At 49.1% G+C, this 26,620-nt stretch overlaps 1 protein-coding gene across 1 annotated transcript in view; it reads left to right on the forward strand.

The window, feature by feature from the left end:
• The window catches only part of ZSWIM7 (zinc finger SWIM-type containing 7), a 1,030,928-nt gene that overhangs the window by 885,862 nt on the left and 118,446 nt on the right, over window positions 1–26,620 (forward strand). Inside the window, exon 5 of the mRNA XM_069615228.1 lies at window positions 17,654–17,758. Within this exon, the coding sequence (XP_069471329.1) occupies window positions 17,654–17,758 (105 nt within the window). The remainder of the gene's footprint in view (window positions 1–17,653; window positions 17,759–26,620) is intronic.

Below are 26,620 nucleotides of genomic sequence, written 5' to 3' on the forward strand. Positions count from 1 at the left end.
ATTAATGATGGTCTTTGCAGGAGTGGAAGGAGGCCGAGAGGACCTCCCACTAGGTGCCACCATTAATGGGAGAGGAAGAGATAGGAGGGAGACCCGAGACCATACGAGGGATCCATAGGTCTGGTGAGGTAACGACAAAGAGGATGTCGGTGAGAGTCTGTCTGGAGGAAGCACTGGTGTAGGTGTCAGCAATAGGGATGCCTTGGTTGGAGACCAGGATGTCTGTCCCTCTTGAACTTCTTCCTTCCAGACTTAGTGAGAGGGATAGGATAGGAGATAGAGAAGCAGTTAGAGAAGATGAGAGAAACAGAGAGCACAAGGACATTGGGCTAGAACCTTATGGTTAATGCTCATGGGCCTACCTTGATGAAATAGTGGTACATAGTGGCATGTTGGAAGACCATTGAAAGCAACTACAGCCGGATTATACCCACCTGAGAGAAGTTGGTCTGATGGCAAATCAGCAGCGTGCCATCTAGCCCAGTCTTCAGTCTATTACTTGGGTTTTCTAGGGGGGTTATTTACTACCCCAGGAAAGTAAAGTGCAGTCAGTACACAAAGTTCCCCGACCCCAGAATAAAAAAGGACATACGGGCCTCACTAGGTTCGGTTGAGTATTACTGCAAGTTTATACCAATTTCTTGACCTTGGCTGTACCCCTGACAGACTGGGAAAAGGTCAACCCAATCTGATCGTCTGGTACTGGCAAGCACAAAAAGCCTTCAACTAGCTAAAAGCCTGACTATTTCATAGCCCGATTTTAGTCAGGCCTCATCTTTACAAGGAATTCATCCTACAGACGGATGCTTTGCGATTTGGGCTAGGAGGCATACTGCCCCATGTCGGGGACAGAGAAGAAAGACCCATCCTATTTCTAAGCAGAAAACTGTACCCAAATGTTCAGATTATTTTTAGAATTATAGCCCTACACATTTACCAAAGAAGATTCGGAAGGAAGAAAACAGGCAAACATAGATGATCTGTCTAGATAATCTCTAAAAGAAATTATGCAGAAAGAACAAGGGGATACTTGGGAAGGGGCAGAGGTATGCAATAGGGTCCGGAGCTTGGCCCTATCAAAGGTGAGCAGCACCCATCCCAGGCTGGGGCAGGCGACCTTCCAGGGCAGTTGTGTAAGGTTTATGACTTAACAGCGGTTTGCTGGACAGCTTACCAGATGGGCCAAGACGATGCTTGTGCCGCAAACGCGATTCCTGCAGGAAGGGGTGGGGCTCTCGGGAGGCCACGCCATACGGCAATGATGCAACAGACTGGTTTGCGCTCAGAGCGAATCCCTAAGAAAAAGGGAAAAACCCAAAAGGGGGGAAAACCCTTCAGTGGCAGAGATGAGCCTTCCATGTAAGGTAGGAAGATTTGACTGATGTGGCAATGGAGAAGGAGATGGACAAAACAAGGTGAACAGTCAGGTCCAGGAGAGAGCCAGAGCAGGGATCAGGAAGCAAGCAAGGATGAGGAAATCTGGGAGAGCAGAAGCAACGGATAAAGAACAAGGATATCAGCAAAATGGGAGGAATTCAGAGCAAGTGAGAGCAAGAATAACAAGAGAGCGCGCTGAGCTAGGTAAAACAACACTAGGGTTGAGAAGCAAAGCTCTGCGTCCATCCTCTTCTTTTATGAGACTCTGACGATGGCGAGCTGGTGCGAAATGATGAAACGGCGTTCATAAACACCATAGACACTAACAAAGGACTAGGTGACCTAAGAGAGTCAGCGGCCATGTTGGTAGTATGGTAGAATGCCGGAACAATGGAACGGACCACCACAGAAGGAGATTGTTTCCATCCATTCCAGACAGACCACTGCGGGAGGTGATGCAGCATGACAAGTTGCCAGAGCCCATCCTACTTGAGAGGAAGGGTGTGGGAGTTGGGAGGGCCCCAGTCTATGACTACCTTCAAAGAGTGTTGTGGTGTAACAGCATTGCTACTATTGTCTCGCTAGAAATGCTTTGCAGTCTCCTTTCTGGCCAGGTCTCTCCTCTAACTACCCATCAGAGCGGACTCCGGGTGGCTACGTATAGGGTCTGTACCAGAGCACCATGAGAAGACAGAAAATCATACAGTGCTTGCTATTACCAATCATATCAAGGCACACAAAGGCTTTCATCCATTGCTATACCAGATGAAAATAACAAAACTGTGACAAACGTAGATGACAGGCAGAACCCACGCAGCGAGATCAGACTCTTCCCACCCCATCTTGAGGAAGGCAGCAGAGGCCAAAAAGTGGGCCGGGCTTGCAGGCTTTTTTAGAATCGTCCATATACAAACACAACCCCTTGGGGAAAAGAGAAGATTAGATTGGCTCCAGAAGGCAAGTGACCATAAAAACAAGTAGGTGACGGGGAAGGGCTGACGCGAGACCGTCTGGGCTCCAAAATTCCAGCCATAGTGAGTGAGGATGTTAGGTATTCGGGTGGTGCCAAGGGTGGAGTTGAAGCCCCAAAAGATGAAGCGGTCAAGAGCAGATGGTGAACGTGTTGGGGAGATTGTAGCTTTGGCGTGAGAGAGAGTGCACATAAAGTATAGTGTGTATGAGAGAGAGTGGTACCAATTACAGTATAGTGTGGGTGAGAGAGAGGGTGCATGGAGAGTATATGTGATAGAGAGATGGGGAAGAAGACTGTAAGGGTAAAAGGTGAATGGAAGTTGGCAATGTGTATGAAGGTGGAAGTGAGCTGATGGGGAGTGAGGGAGACCAGAGGGTGATGGCAGAGAGGAGGTAGGAGTAGCTGAAGAGGGTGGAGTATATGTGGAGAAAAGTTGTAGAGAGTGTTGAGAAGAGAGAACATGGAAGAGAAGGAAGTGTTAAGGAGAGGTAGGACAAGGTAAGCCTGGTGCGAAGGAAAGATAGGTGAGAGAGACATAGACCAGTAAAATCAAAGGAGGGAAGAGAATACATAGAGCAAGAGAGGTAGTAGAGAATGCATGAGGAGTGGAGGAAAGGGCTGAGAAACAGAGAGAGACATAGGAAGGGTAAGACTAGAGAGAGAGAGAGGGAGGGGAGATGTGAAATATTGTGGTTGGCATATCAAAAGTGCCAAGAACAACTTGGAGCAAGGATTCCTTTAGAACATCTCCTGAGGAAGAGAGAGGGAGAAGGCCACAGCCTTTAGGCCCTCTCTAAGATTAGATTCAAACTAGATTGTAGGGATTACCATGCATTAGATTGCTGTTTTGGAAGTTGTTGTGATGAGTAGGGATGCCCAGTCTACAGTAGAAGGAGCCCACTGGAAAGTTGAGAGTGGGCCAGGGTACTCCTTATTCCACGCTCATTCAGCGGGTCTACTTGAGCTGCATATCAACAAACCTATTTGTAATAATCGTTGCCCAAACGTTTTTGTATTGTTCTTATTCCTATGATAACCATTTATTGCCAGTTCTCACCCAGTATTTACAACTCTTAAGACTTTTTTCTCCTTGCCTTTTCAAAGGACTCCCCGATCATTCTTCCAATACTACGTCAGGGCTGAAAGTTCACTGATACTTTTTCTTTCAGTTTGCTATTTCAGCATTATAGTTCAGTCTTTTACTAAATACACCTCACTTCTAGATTTGCAACCATTCACAATAGAATTTAAGAAACCTCTAACCGTTTGTTAAATTTAAAGGGATCCCCTGACCATGGTATATACACTTGCATCTCTGGTTGTGTGGGAGTAAATGTTTAATGTTTACATAACTAGCATTTGAGGGTAAGGCTATGACTGTACTTTGTGTCAAGATATGCGTTCCTCTTTTGTTGCATACCTGTACCTTTCGTTCTAGTGGATCTTGGTTCTTCAAACCCAGCCATGCTGTCTGCATAGCCAGACGAGCTGTGCTGAGGGCTAACCCAGGAGTTCCCCAAGAAATGCAGCTAAGGTCAGAACTGGACAGATTCCCCGCCCCACAGACCTGCTTCCTCTGATTAGCGTGGTGGAGAAACAGTGCAAGGCATTGGCAGAGGAAGCCTGGTGAGATGTAATGCTGATAGGGGAAACAAGAGCCAGGCAATCCTAGTTGGCAGATGAAAAGGTCCAGGAAGACTGGAGATTTACAGGTGAACTTGTAAAAGAGGCAAGGAATGATACCAGGGCAGCAAAAAGACAGGAAAAGGAACAACCAAGATGTGGAGCAAGAATGCAGATGTTGAAAAGGCAGGGTGAAATCCCCCTGTCTCCCAAGGACGAGTACAGGATTAGAGACCCAGAAGAGAAAGGAGGGTCAAAGGTTGGGCCAGGAGGAAAGCAAGAAGGAGGAGGAAGGGGCAAACTGGAGCAGGGACGTAACTGGGACAGAGAACTACTCCCAGGCTCCATCGGGCTACAAAGCCGCTTACCATCCACAAGTAGCCTGCACCGGCACCACCGAAGTGGTGCATAAAGGTAGATCGCAACCCTACAGAGGAAACCAGCAATGATGCACACCTTCCTCCAGAAGTCAACTACCAAAGCAGGCCTGACCAGGCTATGGCCCGACCTCCTGCTTCAGCACCCTAGTATGGGGGCACTTGCTGTCTTTGTCGAACAGTGAAAACACATCACCACCGACAAATGGGCGCTATCCATCATTCACAGTGCAAACCCTCGAATTCATTGAGAAATATCCCTCCATTCCTTCCCGTCCCAAAGGCAGAAAAACATCAATCCCTGCTTCTTCTGGAGGTAGCGTCACTCCTAAACAAGGGGGAGATCGAGCCTGTTACACCACACCTCCAAGCCACCGGAGTATACGAGATACTTTCTGGTAAAGAAGAAGTCAGGAGGATCGTGGCCAATATTAGACATCAGGAGACTCAACAAATTCCTCAAGTCTCCACAAATTCTCAATGGTAACGCTACAACACATGTCTGACCAACTGAAACGAGGAGATTTTCTCTCTTCTCTAGATCTGGACGATGCCGCTTACTTTCATGTCCCTATCCACTGGGGGCACAGACACTTCCTTCGGTTTCAAGTCAAAGGAAGACACTACCTGTTGAAAGCTCTGCCATGCACATCAATGTACTGCAGTTAAGAGCGGTGTTCTGGTCCCTAAAGTATTTCAATCTTCAGTTGCAGAACAAGGTAGTTCGCATCTTCACAGATAACACCACCACCATGTTCTATATCCACAAACCGTTGGAAATGGCTGCTGGCACAAGGCATGTTTCTGATTCCCTTTCACCTGCCAGACATCCACATTACAATAGCGGATTCACTCATCCGAGAACTCTGGTCCTGCCACGAAGGGGAGCTATACCAGAGCCATGTTCTCGATCTCTTCTTCAAGTGGGGGCATCCAGACATCAATCTTTTCGCTACAACGACCAACAAAAATGCTCAAAGTTAACAAGTCGGTGTCGCTAGGAATGGAGTCTGGGGGACGCGTTCTCATTCCAATGTGGCGGACTGTTCCTGTATGCTTTTCCCCCAATACCTCTGCTGCCTTGAGTTGTCAGTAAACTCAAACAGAGCAGCTGCAAGATGATTTTAGTGGTCCAAGCCTGGCCTCTGCAGATTTGGTACTCAGACCGGCTGCACCTGTCAGTGACACCCTATGTTAGGCTGCCTCCTCTACCTGACCTGCTCTCCAGGGAGGGCGGATCAGTGCTTCATCACAACCCTGCATCACTCAACTTGACGGCCTGGCTCATGTAGCCCTAGAATTCGCAGACATTCCGCTACCCTCAGAATGCAAAAGGATTCTTGCAGCTTCCACGCTGTTCTGCTGCAAGAACAAGGGGAAACACTGCCATTTGGTATGCACCTCAACACCTAGATCTTTTGCACATTCATGTGGTGCATGTTTTACCGTAACTTTTGTCTTTGGCAGAATTCGGCCTGTCACACTAGTTCATCAGAGTGCATTTGGCACCCATTTCATGCTATATGCGTACTGCAAGCCAGCCTTCTCTATGCTCTTATAGATTGGTGAAAGAGATCCTTTAGGGCCTATTGCGTGCCTTTCCCCAAGGCCTGGACCCAGCTCCAGGGTGGTAACTCAATGTTGTTGCCTCGAAACCTATGGACCCTCCTTTCGAGCCTCTACACAGAGCCTCTTTGAAATGTTGCTCCTGGAAGATGGGTCAGCGAACTGCAAGCTCTTTCCTGCAAGCCTCCGTGCCCACGTTTTCACCAGTCTAAGGTGGTGTTGCGGGCAGATCCTTCCTTCACGCCAAAGGTACCTTCGGCATTCCACCTGAATGCACCCTTAATTCTACCAATGCTCTTTAGCTCTCCGTCACCGGCGGAGCACCGCTTGCATTCCTCGATGTCGTCAAAGCCCTAAAATTCTATGTTGCCTTGGGACCTGCTGCTGAGGGTAACACCCTTTTAAAGTCATCCATTGCAAGATGGCTGTCAGCATGTATTTCCCACTGCAATTGTGTTGCCAACAGGCCCCTTCCAAGAAGACCACGAGCACACTCAACAAGATCTGTGGCGTCTACCATGGCTTTCCTGTCAAGTGTTCCCTTGTTCAACATCTGCAGGGCAGCCATGTGGGGGTGGATCCACACCTTCACAAGGATTTCCTGCGTCAATGGGGATTGCAAGGAGGAGTCCCAAGTCGGACAGGCAGTGCTTCGTTACCTGTTTGCATGAGGTGTGTTCCAGATGTGAGTTGGTTCCTTCTGCTGAGCTGTACCTCCACCCCCTCCACCCGCTTTTGGTTGTGTATGCGTACTGCTGTATAATCTTAAAAGCATGTGAATCCATGAAGGATCCAAAGCTAGAGAAGGAATAAGTTACATACCTGTAACTCCTGTTCGCCAGCATTGGTATCTTTCATAGATTCATATGCGACCCTCCCTCATTCCCCTCTCTGGCTCTTTTTGGATCATGCTGCCACATTATGTGCGCTGCCAAATCTGAAGACAGCCACCAGGGGAGGACCTAAGAGGGGACCTGTCTAATTGGCTGTGGTCAGTGTGACCCAGAAAGGACAATAATGCAGCACTAAAGAGACCAGCAGTTTACAAGTTTAAAGGTAAAGTACTATAATATTACCGAGGATTTAAGAGCATGTGCATCCATGAAAGATACCAATGCTGGAGAACAGGAGTTTACAGGTAAGTAACTTATTCCCTACCAACCACCCCTTTTATGACATGGGGCGTATTTACCTTGGGGGTATTCGTTAAATATTGCATGTAGGAAATGCATCTGGATTCGAGGTTTCATTACTTTATGAAAATTGAAGGTATATCCACATAATTCTGGCTCTACGCACACCCTGGAGTTAAAATGTTTTGAGCAACGCAAGTAACAAACAATGCAGGGATTTAGGGTGTCAGAATGAGAAGCGCAAGTTCTCCCCATTCTCACAAACGAGTGAGAATGGGTAGCGTTTGGACGGGTTTGCTACTCCCATTTGTGCTTTAATGCCTTTCTACCTCCAGGGGTATGATAGTAAAGGGCTCGAGCGGCATTCATTATGGAGCGTGTTTCTTTCTCACAGTAGCACGTGGAGGAGTTTTCTCCTATCTGTGCGCCCAGGCTGCACTGCCTTCAAACTATTGAACTTCAAACAGAAACGTTGCACGCTTGGGGACATTCTTCCTCGCAGTCGCTGGCTTCCTCCACGCAAGCAGACTGTTGTAATATACACGGGCTCGTGCATAGGCACACTGGTGGAATGTTGATGCACGTTCAGCAATCAACATTCCACAGTGGCCGTTGAGCGAGGGGAGCCGTAGCTAGAGGCTGCGGGGTCTCGCCAATAAAGAAAGTTAATTGCACTTACCTGTGTCGATCAGATTGTGTCATTGGCGACGAGGACCGGGATTTTGACGAGACCCTGTCCCACGTGTGTGCGGATCGGCTGTTTGGCTCCCCATCGTCTCGGGCGCAGTCGGCGCGGACGAGGGCCGACCGGCGCTGGATCTGTTGGAGCTGCTGTTGCGGGCCTGATCCGGTGCAGGGCCGGGCGGGCGGCTGCCCTGTGGAGGAGCGGAGGGCGAGGAGCTGTTCGGGTGCCCAGTCGGGGTGCTGCCGGTTTGCCGCCGGTTTGCCTGGATTCGTTGGGGCTGTCGCTGCAGGCCTGATCCAATATAGCTCGGCTGGGGCTGGGATTGTGCATATCGTTGGGTACATCATTGGTTGTGACTCACCCTGTGCCAGGACCTGGCTGTACTGCATATGCGTGGGGGTGCACGCTCACAAGGCTACAGGGGAAGATATCTGTGTGCGGTCACTTTGGTTGGTGTTGTGACTTACCCAGTGCTGGAAAAAAAATAAAATAACGAACGTGAGAGTGCACTGACTCAAAGTGACAGAGAGGACATTTCTCGGATTATAGGGGGCACTTAAAAGCACAGTTTTGTGTAGGTTATTTTGGTGGGCACAAGGTCTTGGGCAGTAAATTCGGCCATGTTGCATACACCTGCTAGGCCTCCACCAGCATTTCTGCCTAACCCAGGAGAGCCGGTTGCGCCTTGGGAGCAGTGGGTAGATGCCTTTAAGGTATATTTGCGGGCTGCGGGTGGGGCAAAGTTCAACGATGATGAAAAGGAGGCTGCTTTGCTTAATTGTATTGGTACTGAGGGCTTGAGAGTTTTTCGTCACCTGCCTGGAGAGAATGTAATGGTTGAAGGGGGAGGTGAAGGGGAAATGGTTGTAAGTGCCTATGAGACGGCTTTGAAGAAACTGCAAGTACGTTTTGGAAAAAGAGTTAATGTGGTTTTAGAGCGGTATAAGTTTTTCTCTAGGGCACAAGGTTCTGCGGAAAGTATAGATTCATATGTTACTGCCTTACGTGCGCTCATGGCTACATGCGGGTTCCCGGGTAACCGTGAGGAACATATAAGGGATCAGATTATGATGAAAACGTCAAATCAAAAAATTAGAGAGAGATTGGGGATTGAGAGCGATCCTTCACTTGATAAGGTTTTGGAGATTGCTAGAGCAATTGAAGCCTCCAAGGCGAGTGTACAAATTGTTACTGAAAGGGATGGAAATAGGGAGACGGTGCATGCGATGGTGTCAAGGAGTAAGAAGGGTTTGGACAAAGGGGTTGTACAAGGGAATAGAGCACCTAAAGGTAAAGAGGTGTGCAAAAATTGTGGTTGGTCAAGTCACACAGTGGATTCGAAATCCTGTCCTGCTAGCAATGTAGAGTGCAGGAAATGTAAACGGATGGGCCATTTTGCACGAATGTGTAAAGGGCAGGTGGTCGCAAATGTAACTACAGAAGAGTTTACTACGGGGCTGGAGGGAGCATCAGGTGGGGGTCCCAAACAGAGTGTCATATTACATGTGGAGGGTGGTGGGCGGAAGGGTCCATGGGTGTCGGTATTGGTGGACCAGCACCCTGTGGATATGCTGATGGATTCTGGGTCACCTTATACCCTGGTGTCTCCGGAAGTGTATCAAGAGGTTTTGGGTAAACCGATCTCTACTTTGTTGGCTCCAGACATCAGACCGTATGCATATGGGCAAAGTTCCATTGACCTACTTGGTTATGATTGGTCAAATTTTTCATTCAAAGGAAGGCAAACCTTAGGTAAATTGTATGTGGCTCAAAAAGGGACAAGTGTGTTGGGTTGGGATGAGCAGGCTGCACTAAAAATACAAATTCATCCAGGTGAAAAAGAACCGGTTCTCAGTGTCATGGAGGGAATGGAAGAGAAGGACGTAAGAGTTACCCCTACAGTGCTTATGAGTGACTTTCCTGAGGTATTTTCTGATATCCTGGGTAAGCTTAGGGGCTTTACGCATCGCATTGTGTTGAAGAAGGGTGCAGTTCCTAGAGTTCATAAAGTGAGGGGGGTGCCAGTTTCAGTGAGGGAGGCATTTAAGGCAGTATTGTCTAAGTTGCAGTCGGCAGGAATAATAGAACCTATTGAGTCTTCGGAGTGGTTGTTTCCTGTGGTTTTAGTGAAGAAGAGTGACGGCAGCATCAGAATGTGTGTGGATCTCCGGGAATTAAACGCTAGCATATGGGTGGATCGGCATCCTTTGCCAAATATTAATGAGTTGCTGTTGATGTTGGGTGAAGCTAAATATTTTTCAACCTTTGATTTGTCAACGGCGTATCACCAAATTGACCTGCATGTTGAATCTAGACCCCTTACTTCATTTGTGACTCCGTTTGGGGCGTTCAGATTTTGTCGCATGCCTTTTGGTTTGGCTTCGGCTTCGGCAGTATTTCAGAGGCTGATGCATCAGTTGTTTGAAGTGGTGGTGGGTGTCAGCTACTTTTAAGATGACATTTTGGTTTGGGGCAGCAGCAGGGAGCAACATGATGCTAGGGTAAGGAAGGACATGCAGATTCTTAAAGAGAGAGGTTTGACTGTAAAATTAACAAAGTGTCAAGTGGGGGTGGAGGAGGTCACATATTTGGGACACACATTGAGTTCACGAGGTGTAAGTCCAAAAAGGGAGTTGGTACAAGTGTTGAGGGATACGCCAGCTCCGGTTAATAAGGATCAGCTAAAGGCTTTTCTGGGTCTTGCAGAAATTTGTTTCAAATTACGCTGAAAAAACAGTGGCCATGAGAGCTCTTATGAGGAAGTGTGTAAGATTTGTATGGTCTGCGGAGTGTGCGGCAGAATTTGAGTTGGTTAAGAGGGAGGTGGAGAAGGCTCCATGTCTGAAATCATTTGACCCAGAAAATAGGTGGGCCTAGGGGCAGTGCTAGAGCAATGCATTAATGGTGAATGGGTCCCGGTGGCCTTTGCTTCGAGGACCTTGAGAGATGTGGCAACCAGGTACTCTGTAATTGAGAAAGAGACTTTGGCAGTGCTGTGGGCTTCAAAACATTTCAGGACATTTGTGTGGGGCATACCCTATGTAGTGAGAACGGACCATAAACCGTTGGTACAGGTATTTTCTTCCAAGGGAGTTATGGCAGTATCCCCGAGGATTGCGAGGTGGTCAGTACAGTTACAAGATTACAATTTTTCCTTGCAGTATTTTCCGTGGAAGTTTAATGTTGTTGCGGATTGTTTGTCCCGTTTGCCAGTTGTAGAGGAGGACAGTGAGGGGGGAGTAGTTAAGGAGGATGATTTGCAGGAGTGTCAGGTTGCTTTGGTCACTTCTGCTGTGGAGAAGTCGGTGTGGGATCAGGAGTCTGAGGATGATATTGAGTTAAAGTGGATTAGGGAAGGTCTGGTGAAGGGGTGGCACACTGTGAAGGAAAGGCCGGAAGGGAAAGGTTATGTCCAGGTTCTCCAGGAATTAGCAGAAGGTCCCTGGGGTGTGTCTAGGGGTAGTAGATTGATACCCCCGATAAGTTTGAGGGGAAGAATGGTGGAATTGGCACATGAAGGTCATTTGGGCCGATCTTTGACCAAAAGGAGATTGAGAGAGGAGTATTGGTGGCCATCAATGGACAAGGATGTGGAACAGGTGGTGAAAGAGTGTCAAGCGTGTTCTGTCAGTGATAAGAGCAAGGTACTGCATCCACAACCGGTGCATCCTGTTGAGGTTCCAGAGCAGGTATGGTCGAAATTGGCTTTGGACATTATGGGTTCGTTTGACTGTTTAGAGCCTGAGTCCAGATATATGTTGGTGTTGGTGGATTATACGTCCAGGTGGATTGAGGTGGCGGCGTGTTCAGATGTTACAACCAATACCGTAATTGATTTTCTGAGGAAAGTATTTGACCGTGAGGGTTTACCGGCAAGTTTAGTTACGGATAATGGTGTGCAGTTCACTTCTAGAGCCATGAGAGAATTCTTGGAAAAGCATGCCATTTCTCACTATAGGACAGCTCTGTACAATCCTTCGGCAAATGGTCTGGTTGAAAGGGCCAATGGCACGATTAAGTCAGCCATACATTTGGCTTTGGCCAATGGTTTGAACTGGCAAGAAGTTGTGACACAATACCTGGCTGCATATCAGAGAACTCCTGCCATTCTTACGGGAAGATCTCCATTTGAACTAATGAGGGGCAGGAAGGCGGGCACAATGTTGAGAACCCTGGCTATGGGGGGTGGTGGTCCATGCGATATGGATTTGCGAGCAATTCATCGTAGCATTTTAGAGCGCCAGCAGACTATGGGGTCCTCACAAATCAGTAGGAAGGAGTTGAATGTAAAGCCTGGGGATCAGGTGTACATAAAGAATCCTAGGTTAGTTCATAAAGGATACAGCACTTCTATGCCCTTAAGGAAGGTTGTTAAAGTTGGAAAAGGGCATGTGCACTTGGAGGATGGCTCTGTTTGGAGTAAGAGGCGAGTGGTGGTGGATGGATGCAGACTTGTGGACAGGGATGGTGTGGAATCTGAGGAGGAATCACAGGAAAATGCGCTGGATTATAATCCTGTGGGTTCACAACCCATCGGGGGTGAACAGCAAGAGGGGGTACCAATTCCAGGTCCTGTCCACAGGTCAATGTGGAATTTCAGACTGCTATGGCTCAGCAACCTGATGCAGTTCAACAAAGGGGTCGTGCGGGTAGGAGCTGTGGACGTCCCATAAGATTTAGGGATTATGTTTGTTAAGAGTGAAGTACATTTAATATTACCCATGCTACTTGTATGGATACAGCTGTTAAAGTAAGTTGAATATATGACATGTCATGTGATGTTTGTTTCGTTTTCCATTGTTCAAAAAAAAAAAAAAAAAATTGGTGCCAACATTTTTATCCAAGGGAATAGGATATGTTGTAATATGCACGGGCTCGTGCATAGGCACACTGGTGGAATGTTGATGCACGTTCAGCAATCAACATTCCACAGTGGCCGTTGAGCGAGGGGAGCCGTAGCTAGAGGCTGCGGGGTCTCGCCAATAAAGAAAGTTAATTGCACTTACCTGTGTCGGTCAGATTGTGTCACAGACCCCACAAAGGGAACAATATATGGGAAAGGAAACACTCAGTTTAAGGTTGAACATTCTCAGCCTTAAGCCTGGTGGAGGGATGCTCCTCTGAATTCTCGAGAAACACAAACATCCACAGCTGCTTGGGCGTGCTCAGCAGCAGAGGCCATTAATAGCTGCTAGCTCGACTTGACAGGGCTAAAATGCCGGGTCAGAGATGGAGGAGACCTCTCTGAGATGTATTTATCGGAAGCGGGGCTTAGGTACTCCAAGTTTCGAGATTTAGGATTTACTTTGATAATAAACTTGCCTGGAAGCTGCTTGTGAAGGTTAAGTGGGAGAAGTCTTGGCTCCTATTGCTGAAAAATAAATACAAAACTCGCCATGCATTGCTGGTTAATTGAGTATCACTCCCGCATTCCGCGGCTGGTAGTGGCCCGAAAGCATGAGTATAAGGTATGAGGGACTTGGTAAGGGCCCAGCGTCGTTATTGGACCTGTCTGCTCCCGAACAACGGGGTGAGCGTTATTGGCACCCTGAGGGCTTCTCCAAAAGATTGCTGGCAAGGAAAATTGTAAAGGAAGAAAGTCCTTTTACTATTTCCATGGCGGCAATGGCAGGTGAGTAAGAGGGAAGGTGGAGTAGCAGGCGGGAGTGTAAATCCGGTAATTGAGGCAGCTCGGAGGTGGCAGTGAGAACTCTGGCGGAGTTGGTCGTGAGGGAACACTGGGGGCCGCAAGTGGGGCCAAAGTGGAAGAGCAAAGTGAAAATGGAAGACACCATGGGGGAGAGGTCGAGATGGCCAGTGGTGGTCACTGCCCAATTCCCCCCACATTCTGTGCATCTGATTGGTTAGATAGACACTGTCCCCCCCTGGTGCTGATTACCAATATTCTTAAGTTCTTTGATCTTACCTGTCCAGTCCCAAGTCAGTGACCAGGGTGCTAGTCAACAATAGCCTTCATTTCTCTGATCCTACCTGTCCCAGTCAGAACCAAAGGTGCCTAACCTGCCGAGACCTTTCTGCCAAGCAGAATGTCTTAATTGTTTTAAGTAGACACCTGAAGAGGCCTCTCCCAACAGGCTCCCCAGCACGCCCCCCTCAACCCCCGATGTCCCCAGGAGCAAACCTAGTATCAACCGCAGCCTAGTTCTCACTGTATGTTCCAGGCATAAATCAAGCATTATCTGTCAGTGATATGGGAGAGACGGGAGAACGAGAACAGGGACGAGGAAGAGTAGGACTCATAGTAATTAAGAGTACTGCTAAGTAGTCATGGCATCACCCCCTCATCCCTCCTGCTCGCCCCAGTCCAAACCATATGAGGATGTACCAAGCGTCAGCCATTGCAATGATATTGACACAGACAAGTGTATGCTGAACACACCTATCTCTCTATATATTTATAAAAGTGAACATTTGTCAGTTTGTGGCTGGTTTTGTGGCTTGGTGAAGCGTTGTTCCTTATACAATTCCACACTGTTTCACCACTCTGCACCAAATTGTGCATACTTACCTGTTCGGACCCTCCGGACAATACTGGGCACATGACATTTGGACACCCCACCCCGTTCACTGGATTTCAGCAAAAGTCAAAATCTGTGGGTTTGTAGCTTGGCAAAGCATTGTTCCTTTACACTTTCACCAATCTGCACCAAATTTGACATAGTTACCCGTTAGGACCCTCCGGACATTACTGGCTACATGACATGTGGACACCCCACCCCTTTCCTCAGATTTCGGCACAATTTCAAATTTGTTTGTGGGTTTGTGGAATTTTCGAAACATTGTTCCTCATACAATTCCACACCGTTTCACCAATCACCAAATTTGGCATAGTTACCTGTTTGGACCCGGCTAACATTACTGGCTACATGGCATTTGGACACCCCACCCCTTTACCTGGATTCCAGCAAAACTCTAAATTTGTTTGTGGCTTTGTGGCTTGGCGAATAGGTTGTTCCTTATACAATTCCACAACGTTTCACCAACCTGCACCAAATTGTGCATAGTTACCTGTTAGGACCCTCCAGACATTAATGGCTACATAACATTTAGACAGCCCACCCTTTTCCTGAGATGTCAGCACCTTTATACATGAGACGGTTGCCCGAAATTGACGAAACATCAAGGTGGTCGTACAAGGACCGGTCCTCAAACCTAGAATGCACGGTTTCTGGGACATTTGCACTACAACGAACTGCACCACACCAGGGTGAGGCAACAGGTGGGGAGAGTGCACAGTAGGTCCCAGTATGCAACAGCACACCAACTCTCGCCTCCCCCCAATGGCTGCTCTGGGGTATGTCAGACAGCCACACACGCCCATTCTCAGTCCAGTTTACTTCAGAGTGCAAATAACATCAAGCGATAAGCGAATCGGAACAGCAGGCTACAAGATCATTGATTTTCAACAATTGATAAGTGTTGTCAGGTACTTTTTGCTAGTTTAATATAAATCCCAAATAACATCAGGGAGAAGATTTCAACACGGCCATGCTGAAATTCACCCCTTCTGATATCCCAGCAAGGAGCTGGTAATGTGTAACAAACGTTGAAGGGGGAAGCTGTTTGCCGGCGGACAGATTTCGGCTTACCTCATCTCGGTTTAAACGCCGGCATCCCCTACTGTGAACCACCTTTGGATCACTTTTAGCAAACCCGTCTAATTTTGTTCTTATGCAATTACGGTGGTTTGCAGAATTAATTTACTGAGGCTAGCCTTGGATGCTTTCTTACCCTTGTGGCTGGTGCCAAGTCTGACGGGTTGAATGCAGCCGTCTTGTCCAAATAGAGAGAGACTGCATGACCCACATCCAGAAGCTGCTCAAAAGACCATTAGTCATCCAGGGTCCTGAACGTTTTAAAGATCAGTTCCTTGGACACGTGGAGCAAGGACAGGACTTAAGGAACAAAGGACAGGGGGGTTTTCAGAACTAGCCCCTCTGGTAAAGACCAGAGCTAAGTTTCAGACTAAAGAAGTGTCCCCAATTCCACCAGATGTCTGACAGACATAATGACCAACAGAAACGGCACCTTGGAGGACAGAAATGCCTACTTCACCTCTCCTAGGGGTCCAAACTGGGGACTCTATATAGCAGGTACTAAACCAGCAGCAACAAAGTGCAAACAGAAGGATGATAAATTAGTAAATACCAAATGAGATGAGACATTTAAGGCTGCATTCCCTCAGTTTACCACAAGCACCAGAAAAGGTTCAGATGACCACCATATGATATTTTAAGGAAGCGAAAACTCTGCCCATCTTGAAGCTTTCCTGCAGGGAATCTGGGTATACAAGGCAGGGTTCGAATTTAAGATTTAATAAGCAGGAGCTTAAACTAGCTCCTAGGTGTGAGGCATAACCCAGTAGGCAGGAACTACCTCTGGTGAACCAGGAGCAAGTACATTGCATGCCACAAATGAACGTACACACGTGATGCAACCTTTAACATTTTTCCGTTATGTGTAACCCATTATGCTTTAAATGTTTTATAGAGGTGTTCTAATGCGTCTTTATAAATATTACCAAAAGCATAAAGTTAATGTCACATAGGTATGTTTGTCTGACACCTGGCAACTGTTGGTGGGCTAGAAGCAGGAGCTCAATAGCTCCCAGCTCCCCTCAATTTCGAACTCTGCAAGGGATTACAAGACAAAGGAAGGCAATCCTTCTTAAGGCACCATAGTAGAAGGTTGCAATTGACTAATGTATCCTCGTAGAGTCTCTGCTAGCATTGATTGTTGAATAGCTAAGGCTATATCATCCAGCAACCTTCTCCTAATCAAAGCCTCCCTTTCAGCAGCCAAGCCCATAGTCAGAGGTTGGGAAGGGACTGGCAAGGGAGGATTGGCCAGCAGAGGGAGGTTGAAGAAGTAAGGAACATGCAGGCATGAGTCATGGACTGCTGAATCAGTAAGTGTTCCAGAGCTTTCCTGCACCACTGTAGGGTGACTATTAGAGCCAGAGCCGCCTCGCTCCTGATTTTTAGGAGTAACTAAGGAATCTGGTGGGAAAGCAAACAGTAGACCCTGAGGCATCGATTTCCCATTGATGGGGTCTCTGCATCTTGGGAAAGCTGCATGCCTCCCCATGGACACAGAGGTACACCCAACAGCTGCGACATCTTATCTTGAGTATGTACATTGTCAGGAGTAGAGCTATGGATGTGGGAATGCCACGCTGAGAGCATAGTCATCCCTATTCTGGTTCCCATGTTGTAGTCTGGCGGGAAGGAGTCCAGGAGAGCTTCTGCCTAGTGATATGAATGAGTGCCCTGTTCTCTGTCTGTTTACCTGAGACATTGCACTAGTTTGTCCATCATGCACAAGACTTGAGAAAGAAGCAGGTGAGGACACAGGACTTCTGAGCTAGAAAAATAGCTGTTGCCTCAAATTTGAAGAGGAATTCCTACATTTTGGTGACCACAGACCAACAACATTTGAAATTATAATAATGTAAACATCCCAAGGGCACCTCTGACTGTTTCTCCCATCTGTAAGGCAAAGGGGACTCAAACATCATGTTAAAATGGGGCCCACCAGCCCTAACACATCTTCAGCTGTCCCTGACTACTCTCCCCTCCCCTCTCCACTCTACTACTACAACTCTCGATCTACTCAGTAACCCTCCTTTTACTCCATCAGCCACCTATCACCCCCTCTCTGCACTTCCTTGAACACTCTCACCTCTATTAAATGTGGCTGAATGCTGGCACTGGATGGTGGTATTGAAGGAGGTTCAAGCGTTCAGGTGTTGGTGTTGCTGGGCAGTACTAATCTGGCACTTTAAGCCATAAGAGCATTTCTGATTTTGCAAGTAGATCTTCACTGTAAATGTGCTGTTGGCTAAAAAACCGAAGCTGCCCCTGTTTTCTGACATTTTTTCCTATTTTTTTGTTTAAAGGTACATGGAAGTTCTGGAAAGTTATACACATGTTACGCTTCGTGCCATTACTGTTCATGCCCAGCTTTTGTCTTCTCTGTGCTGAAAAGAAATGACAGCCTTCTGGTAAGAAGAATACACCGTTGCTAGTGATTTTGAGCTTGTGCCTGTCTGCGCATATATAATGACACTCCTCTAACACACACATAATCGGCCTGTTAGTGTGTTTGATAGGTGCCTTTGGTCACTAAATACCAGGAGGGCTCCTCGATTATGACAGATTATTGTCCAGCATGTTTGGGTCTCCCAGGACAGGTCCCCTGACCGCATGATAGGTTTCTGGACAATACATGTGTCTGCTCTAGTGTGCAGAGAGCAGTTATTTATCATTCGTTTGTTTTTATGTCCGTTTTTATTTTTTACTGTCAGAATAGTGGGTCTTACCGCAAAGAACATCATTAAACTGAGATGGTATCTGTCATTTAAAGGAATCTACAAAAATGCAGTCCTGCATAATGTAAACCCTAGAAATGATGTTCACTCCCACACCAGTCGCGGTAATTTCGCACAATATGTGCTGAAGAATTTACATTAAAATAAAAAATTGCACCAACAAAGGGCATTTTAAAAAGTACAACCGTCTAAGAAAATTAACATTCTCTTCTCAATTGAAAACGAAAGGATGGGTCGACGAATAAATGCAACATCAGAGCTACTTACCTTTTTGGACATCATCTCAGCTCTGCTGTAAAGATCACCAGTGGCCGTAACTAGATCACATTAGCTACTAATCAGGAAGCATCGCTGCCCATCCCAGCTAATGGGAGCCATCTTGAAGGGAGAAGACAAGTAATCTTAAACCATACAGCAAATGCTGCGGGTGGCAGGCTGCTGCAGCGCTACCCTGACTGAAGCTAGGGTCTCAGGGAGCCACGTGACAATAAATACCGTTTATCATGGGAGGAAGGGGTGGCAATGGAGGCTCGGTGGGTTTCCCCCATAATCCTATGGCCGTGAGAATGTATAATGTTATCTAAGTGGAAGAAAACGAGGAGAAACAGACAAACCTTAAAGAAAAATGAATAACTGAAAATGTTGATTTTAAATAATTATTCTTAGTAATCAAAATGAAGCAGTTACAATTGCAAATCGTTCATCCAGTACACATTTTCATTTGCGAACTTTCATATCACAGACATACAAATTGATCCCACTATTTAGTACAATTAAATGTGGTTTTCCACATCATTCCAAATACACCATCAACGGATTTATTTTAAAGTATACAAATGTGAACAAAAGTGAGAAGACGTACTGGCTAACATAATGTTGCTAGCTCACTTAGTCCTCACCTACATTGAACATGTTTTGACCGAAACCTTTGATTTAATTAGTCTTTTTCAGAGTGGACTCATGAAGCTGCATTTTGTAAAATAAACTGCACAATGTACAAAAGCGTACGCAATACCAATTAGCAAAAATAATTGTGAATTTGCAGGAATGGCCCTGGACACATGCACCAAACATATTCATTCTTAACTGGCAAGTGGCACACATGAAAATAGGAAATATATTGAGTAAAGAACGTTAATCTCTATGTTGATTTGCAAACTATAATCTGCACAATCATGATTCGTAGTGGCAACATTAATAAATAATTATATGGCTATAATTAATAATTCTATCATTGCTGTAAAAGATCAAATAAGATAAGATGTGAGGCTCGTATTATGCTTCTACAAATTTAATTCTCAGAAAACTTTAAAGTGAAAATATGCATGGTAGTTCTTGAAGAACTACCCTTCCCATGAACATCACGAACATACCGTGACTTTAAGCACCAATCAGTAGCCATCAACACATAAACATTCTTCCACAGGAACACTCGTCCTCTTTCTTCAGTTACGTTTTAGCCTACTGACAACGTATTTTATTTAACTGTATATGTGTGTATTTGAAATTCTTCAGCATGGGGTCTGGCATGGATTCACATGCTCATGAATATTCCCCGTCGTCAGGCCGGGAATCCTCGGTAAAGAAAAAAATCAGTATCAGTTTTGTTTCTGATCTGTCTTTCTTAGAAGTAACCAATCACTGGTCTCTGGGTCATACTGCCCCCAGCCAATGACTGCCCTCTCCCTAAGCCTCTGGCAGCCATCCTCAGATTTTTACAGCACGCTCAAGTGTTGGGAGTCCTTGTGTTTAGCTCTCGAGCTTTTTGCTGTGTTTTCGCGCTTTTTGAAAGAGATTTTCTAATTTTTCGGTCAAATAGAGCCTCAAGCTCCACCGTGTCTACATCCGATCAACGGGGACCCGTTTCAGATTTTCTACGCCCCTCAAGGGTGACGTTTTCGTCGAGTTACGCTTCTTGGAGGAGTCCAGAAGTTTCTGCGGCCTACCCGCACATGGCCCAGGAGAAAGGAAGCTCGACGCCCGGAAAGAGGTTCATGGTTTGCCTTGGATGCCAGCTGCAGAATGTGTTCAAGGAGGACGAGCACTCGAAATGTCTCTACTGCCTTCATGAGAACAAAACGCACGTGGAGAAGGACTGTGCATTTTGTGGGAACATATCGGAACGGACCATCAAGGACCGACACCTTCGTCTCTCCAACTGGCTGGAAGGAAAGAGCCCGTCAGGTTAGAAGAAGAAGTCAGAGCGGTCTTCTAAGTCCTGTGAGGGTGCCCCGGTGACGGGGGCCCAACAGAAGGCAAAGCACTGCGAGTCCACGGGCACCGGGAGCGCCGAACGGTCGGGCTCCTCGGCTGCCAGGCAGGGCGCATCCTCTCCAGCGCCATCAACCACGAGCCAACGCTCTGGCTCAGGGAAGAGGAAGGCCAAGAACCTGGCAAAGCTTCTGGAGAGGCCCCGGTCGATCTCGAAGGATCCAGCCGAGGGGGACCAAGGCGGTGACCCTCCCCCCAAGGTGAGGGCTACAGGCCCCCAGAAGGTGGTGAAGGCCTTGATTCACCCGGTCAAGGCCTCTATCGAGGAAGTCGTAGCGGCCCTGGCGCAGCCTGAGGAGGCTACACCAGTGGAGGCGACCTCGGGGCCCAGAGTTACCCTGCCACCGCGGAGGGAAGCCTCTTTCAGGCCCATCGAGAAGACCCCCGTGAAGACCCTGGTGGAAAAAGAAGGGGGGGAGCCGGTGGCCATTGTGGACACGGACACAGCCTCCGAGGAGGAACTGGTTGAAGTCTTGGAGGGCCTCGACGAGGGCGTCGAAGAGGCCTGGTCCCACGGGAGGGATCCCGACGAAAGGGACGACGAGAGCGCCGGCAGCGCCGGCGAGGTTCCAAGTCAACCGTCGCGCCCGTCGCTTCCGGAGCCGCAGGACAACTCGGTGGCCATTTTGTTGGCAATACAATCCTTATGTTCGGAGATAAGGATGAGATTGCCCCTACCACCGACGGAGGAGCCGGAACCAGGCCCGACGGAGGAGCCAGAGCCAGACCCGTCGGGAAGTCCCCCAAACAAGAGCAGACGGACCCATCCAGGCCCGCCTTTTCAGCCCTCGCGTCCTGCTCAGCCTTTGCCCACGTCCCCCGTACCTGGGGATGACACGGGAACGGACACGGCCACGACGGGTACGGATGACGACGGCGGCGACGACGGGACGGAGCTCCCATCGCCTCCAGCCCGGGCCTCCCCGCCCGACGAGATTGGGTCTTTCCACGATATGATCGCCAGGGCATCTGAGCTTTTTCAGCTCTGCCCCGAAGAGAAGAAGGAAGGTTTCCTTTACCAATGGCGCGAGGCCAAGATGAAGACAGTCCTCGCCGTGCCTCTGCTGGATGACATCTGGGACGAGGGTCTCACCCTTCTCAAGAACCCGTCTACGACGCCTGCCAAGAGGGATCGGTACGAGAATAAGTACCGGGTCCCCGACGCGGCACCTTCGTGCCTTAGGGTGCAACCAACTCCTGACTCGGTCGTCTCAGCGGCGGCCAAGAAGAAAGCGGGGGGGGGGGGCATCGGCCTCAACGTCAACTTCCCTTCCGGATGGCAAAGGAAAGAAGCTTGATGCAATGAGACGACGAGTTATCTCGGCGGCAACAACAATTAAGGCGGCCAATGCCCTCGCGATCCTGGCCCGCTACGACAGGGAGTTATGGTACAAGATCGCCCCCCTGTTAGACTTTCTACCGGACGACAAGAGGGCTGGGGCCCTGGAGATCTTGCAGGAAGGTGAGGTGGCGTCGGACCACGCCATAACGGTGGCAACGGACATTGCCGACACGGGTTTCCGCCAGCTAGGCAACAGCGTTTGCCTCAGACGAGGGTTGCTCAAGGCGACGGATTTCCGCCAGGACGTACAAGCCAAGGTTTTGGACATGCCGTTCGACGGGAACAACCACTGTTTGGGAAAACAGTGGATGAGTCCCTCCAAGCCTTCAAGGAGTTCTCCAGCAATGAAGGCCGTCCTTTCGGAGCTCCAGAGGCAAGCAGGGTGCCTCCAAGGGATTCGGCGGTGGCTCCTCTACGTACCGGCAAGCGGCCCGCTCCTCGTCGCAGGAAGCCTATAGAGGACGAGGCAAGTCGGGTGGATCCCGCCGTCATCGCCAGGGAGGCCAAGGTGGCAAGGCGTCCTCCAAGCAAGATTGAACCGACCGTGGCATCGGGCCCCCACCGAAGCACCCCGGTGGGAGGCCAGCTGGCGAAGTCTGTCAGCGTGTGGGAGTCCATCTCCACCGACTGTTGGGTGCTGGATGCCCTGGCCCAGGGGCAGGCCCTCGAATTTCTAAAAAAAGTCCCCCGCATTCCTCCCGTGGCCAGTAAAGAAAACCACGTCCCTCAACTACTGTTGGAGGTAAGGGCGATGCTCAAGAAAGGTGCCATCGAGCTTGTCCCAAAGAGGCTCCGGGGCTCCGGAGTATACTCAAGGTACTTCCTCGTGAAAAAGAAGACAGGAGGGTAGCGACCCATCCTAGACCTCCGACGACTGAACAAGTACATCAAGGCACAGAAGTTCCGGATGGTCACCCTCCAGCACGTGCTGGGACAGCTGGAGGAGGGCGATTTCCTGTCGCCGTTGGATTTGGAGGATGCATACTTTCACATTCCCATTCTAAAAGGACACCGGAAGTTCCTCAGGTTCGTGGTCCAAGGGCGGCACTACCAGTTCAAGGCCCTCCCGTTCGGATTGAAGCCGGCACCCAGGGTTTTCACCAAGTGCCTCGCTCCAGTGGCGGCGCGGCTGCGCCTGCAGGGGATCCACGTCTACCCCTACCTGGACGATTGGCTCATCCGTGCAAGGACAAGGGAGCTCGCCGTAGAACACACAGCAAAGACCGTCCAGCTGCTCACGGACCTGGGGTTCTCTATCAACTTCCCCAAGTCCCACCTGGTCCCCTCTCAAGTCGCACTGTTTCTGGGAGCCAAGCTCGACACAGTGGTGCGTCTGGCCTCGCCGTTGGAGGAAAGGACAAAGGCCATCCTAGGCAAGTTGCAGCGTCTGCTGGCCACGGACGTGGCCAGAGTGAGGTCAAGCAAGTCCGTCCTCGGGATGATGTCCTCTTGCATTTATCTCGTGCGCCTGTGCAGGCTTCGGATGCGCCCTCTACAGGAGTTCCTCGACGCCCGTTGGATTCAAGCGACGGGCAGCTTCGAGGACAGGATCCCTCTCAACGAGACCTTCCGACGAGCGATCTGGTGGTGGGGCACCCGCGCTCATCTAGCGGCGGGGACAGATTTTCAGACCCCGGCCCACCAGGCGACGGTGACGACGGATGCCTCCCTGGAGGGGTGGGGAGCGCACACCGGAGATCTTCACGCGAGAGGCCTTTGGCTCCCTGAGGAGAAACCGCTCCACATCAACATCCTGGATCTCCGGGCTGTGTTCTGGGCCCTCGGGTCCTTTCTCCCGTCCCTCAAGGACAAGGTGGTGAGGATCGACAACACCACCACGATGTTCTACATCCGGAAGCAGGGTGAAACCAGATCCCCTGCCCTATCCAAGGAAGCCCAGGACCTGTGGTATTGAGACGTTGCTCAAGGGATGTTTCTGGTGCCGTTTCATCTGGCAGGGATAAAAAACACCATCGCCGACTCACTCAGCAGAGAGCTGCACTCGTGCCACGAGTGGGAACTATGCCAGGATCAAGTGGACTGACTCTTTCAGCGATGGGGCAAACCCAAGATCGACCTGTTCGCGACGGCGACGAACTCCAAGTGCCAGAGGTTCGCCAGCAGGTTTCCCCAACCGAGGAGCATGGGCGATGCTTTCTCGTTCCCCTGGGACAGCCTGTTCCTATATGCATTTCCTCCGTTGCCGTTGCTGCTCCGACTCATCAACCAGCTCAAGAGGTCCCGGTGCAGAATGATCCTCGTTGCACCGGTGTGGCCGAGACAGATCTGGTTCCCGGACCTTCTGGACATGTCAGCGTGCCCACCAGTCAAGCTGTCGACGGATGCAGATCTTCTCTCCAGAGAAGGAGGCGCAATTCTTCGTCACGACCCAGAGTCGCTGAACTTGCAGGCCTGGCTCCTGCAGCACTAGAGTTTGGAGGATACGATATCCCGGCCAACTGCAGAGAGGTTCTTTTCGAAGGCCAGGGCGTCCTCAACTCTCAAGTGCTACGGACATAAGTGGAAGAGGTTCTCTATCTGGTGCCGTATGTTAGGAAAGATTTCGTAATTGTAGGTAATTTTCCTTCCATGTGGCAACCCCTAAACTTTTTGCTGTTGTTTTTCACCTTGTTCTTGACTTTGCCAGAGAAGTGCAGCCTTCTGCCGCACTCCTCTGGGCTTTCGCTCCTTTCTTACGGGGAAACTGACATGCCCTTAAGACAGTCAGTACCGGGGAACGCTGTTTCCCGTAGTTTCTTTTATCATGTTGCGGCTTTCGTGCAACATGACACAAGAGGGCACTGTAAGCTAAGTTACAGCTCTCTTGGGTCTCTAGCCTTCTACAGGCCCTAGATACTCGTTTAGGATTGTATCTGATCGGTGCAAGTGATTCAGGGACAGGAATGGTGGCAGCGATCGTTTCTTGTGTTTTGAGCTCCTTTTGGCGTTCTAAGCGCGTTTCTCGCGCTTAACCCAAAATGGTGGCCTGGCTCCCAAAATGGCCAGACCACGAGGCTCCTTTGTCCTGTCCGCTGACCGTCCTGCTCCCTTCACCTTCCCCAGGTCGAGCCGACCCGGGGCCCTCCTTATTTGGGCATGTACTTTCCCGCGAAACACGGATGCTTGCGCGGGCTTCTACATGTCTTGTGTGTGCCTCCAGGATGTGGGCTGGGATGTCTGGTCCCAATACACATCCTGGGTGCCAGAGAGTCTAGGGTGGTGTGAATGCCTGGGACCACCGTGGTCCGTGATTGGTCCACGAATGGTGTGAGTGTTGATGAGCGGATCTCCCATTGGGTCCCCTCCGTTTTGGCGCGAAGGGAACCGTGGATAAGAGGGGGCTGGAAACACCACTACCATGTCGATCTCCTGAGTTCTCACGAACGAAGGAATACAGGAGCCAAGTATCCTGCAACCAAGAGGCTGGACCGAGGAATCGCTGGTGACCCGCTGAAGGACTTCTCCTCTGCACTGCTGTCGCCTTGTGAAACCCTTCTCACCTTTGATCAAACCAGAAGGCCTGTACTGGTACTTCGACCCTTGGAATAGCGGGAACAGCTATTCTCGGCATCTTCACCATCTCCTGCCAGTAAGCCTTCGGAAGCGTCTCTGGGCCATCCAGCTGACTGACCAGCTTACACGGGAGCCTTGCTCTGTAACCGCCGCCAGGTTGTGTAGTATTTCGAGTCCTTGTCACTCTCACACGCTTCGTACACTTGGCGTTCCCAGGTCTGAAGTGAGTAGTGTACATTTGGCTCAGATACACACGGCCGCTCCTTTGCCCTGCTGTGGTAACAAACTGTGCGGGTTTCTTCGATTGGGACGTCTTTTTACTCAACGCAACGACGAGGCGTTCCCTGCTCTTCTGATCCTGCCAGCTGCTGAAACTGACGCGGAGAAGCCTGGGTCTGCTTGCATCGGGGACCGGTGAGTAGCATAGCTAGGATCTGGTCGCCCTCCTGCAGGAGCCCATTGCTTGTCCCCGCTGTGTCAAACAGCACCCTTTTCCGTACTCGTGCTCTGCTTCTGCCCACTGTAGAGGCTGCGCTTGAGTCGCGGAACTTGTTCTTCTTCTTGTGTGCACTAAACTGAACTGCCTGATTTCCCTCGAAGAGCTTCTCCTTTTGCCCGTTGGCACCAGCCCGTGCAGGTACTTTTGAGCACAAGGCTCCACTCTTCGCAGGGCTCGGACTTCCATCTAGTTAGGTGCCTCTGAAGGCGAACTGGGTCTAAGCATTATTGCGCACTGCCTGTTTTCCCTCCCTTTTAGGTGGACTACACATTTCGTGCATATAACGCTTGAGACTTGTATTTGTATATATATTGTGTTGATATGGTATGTGTTGGTTTACTATCGTTATATTGTGATTTTCTCGCTACGGTCATTGTTTTAAAGGCCTTGAAATAAATGTGTATATATTTTTAATATAACAACTGTTTGGAGTAGTTTGTAAGTGATCTTGCTTTGTGTGCTCATTGCGGGCTTTCAGTCACCCTCACCCCTCTTGAGACCTAGTCTTGACCGCCGCGATCGCTACCTTGATTGGTCTGGCTCGTCCAGAGGTTACCCTGTTCCAAGTAATTAGGTTGGCCTTCTGAACTTCTGCGCCAGCAGGACAGAGTTCAGAAATCCGTCTTAACAAATTGGTGGCAGGGGTGGGATACGACTGAAGGTATCCAGTGTTGCGCACGAACTAAGGCATTTCAGGTTATTCCAACCAGGACACGTAGTGAATTGTTGTAGTATAACTTTAAAAAGGCCATAGTCCTATCTAACAGTATGGAAACAAATACTTTGTTAACTTTAAATGCTTCCAAATCAGAAACATTGAAAAAGATGTGTGCGGAGAGAGGCGTTTCCTCTCAAGGCACGAAATTGGAAATGATCCAAAGAATCGTGGCGTGGCAAGAAGCGCAGCTTG

This window comes from Ambystoma mexicanum, chromosome 9, assembly GCF_040938575.1.
Source record: "Ambystoma mexicanum isolate Mex_15411 chromosome 9, UKY_AmexF1_1, whole genome shotgun sequence".
Lineage (NCBI taxonomy): Eukaryota > Metazoa > Chordata > Amphibia > Caudata > Ambystomatidae > Ambystoma > Ambystoma mexicanum.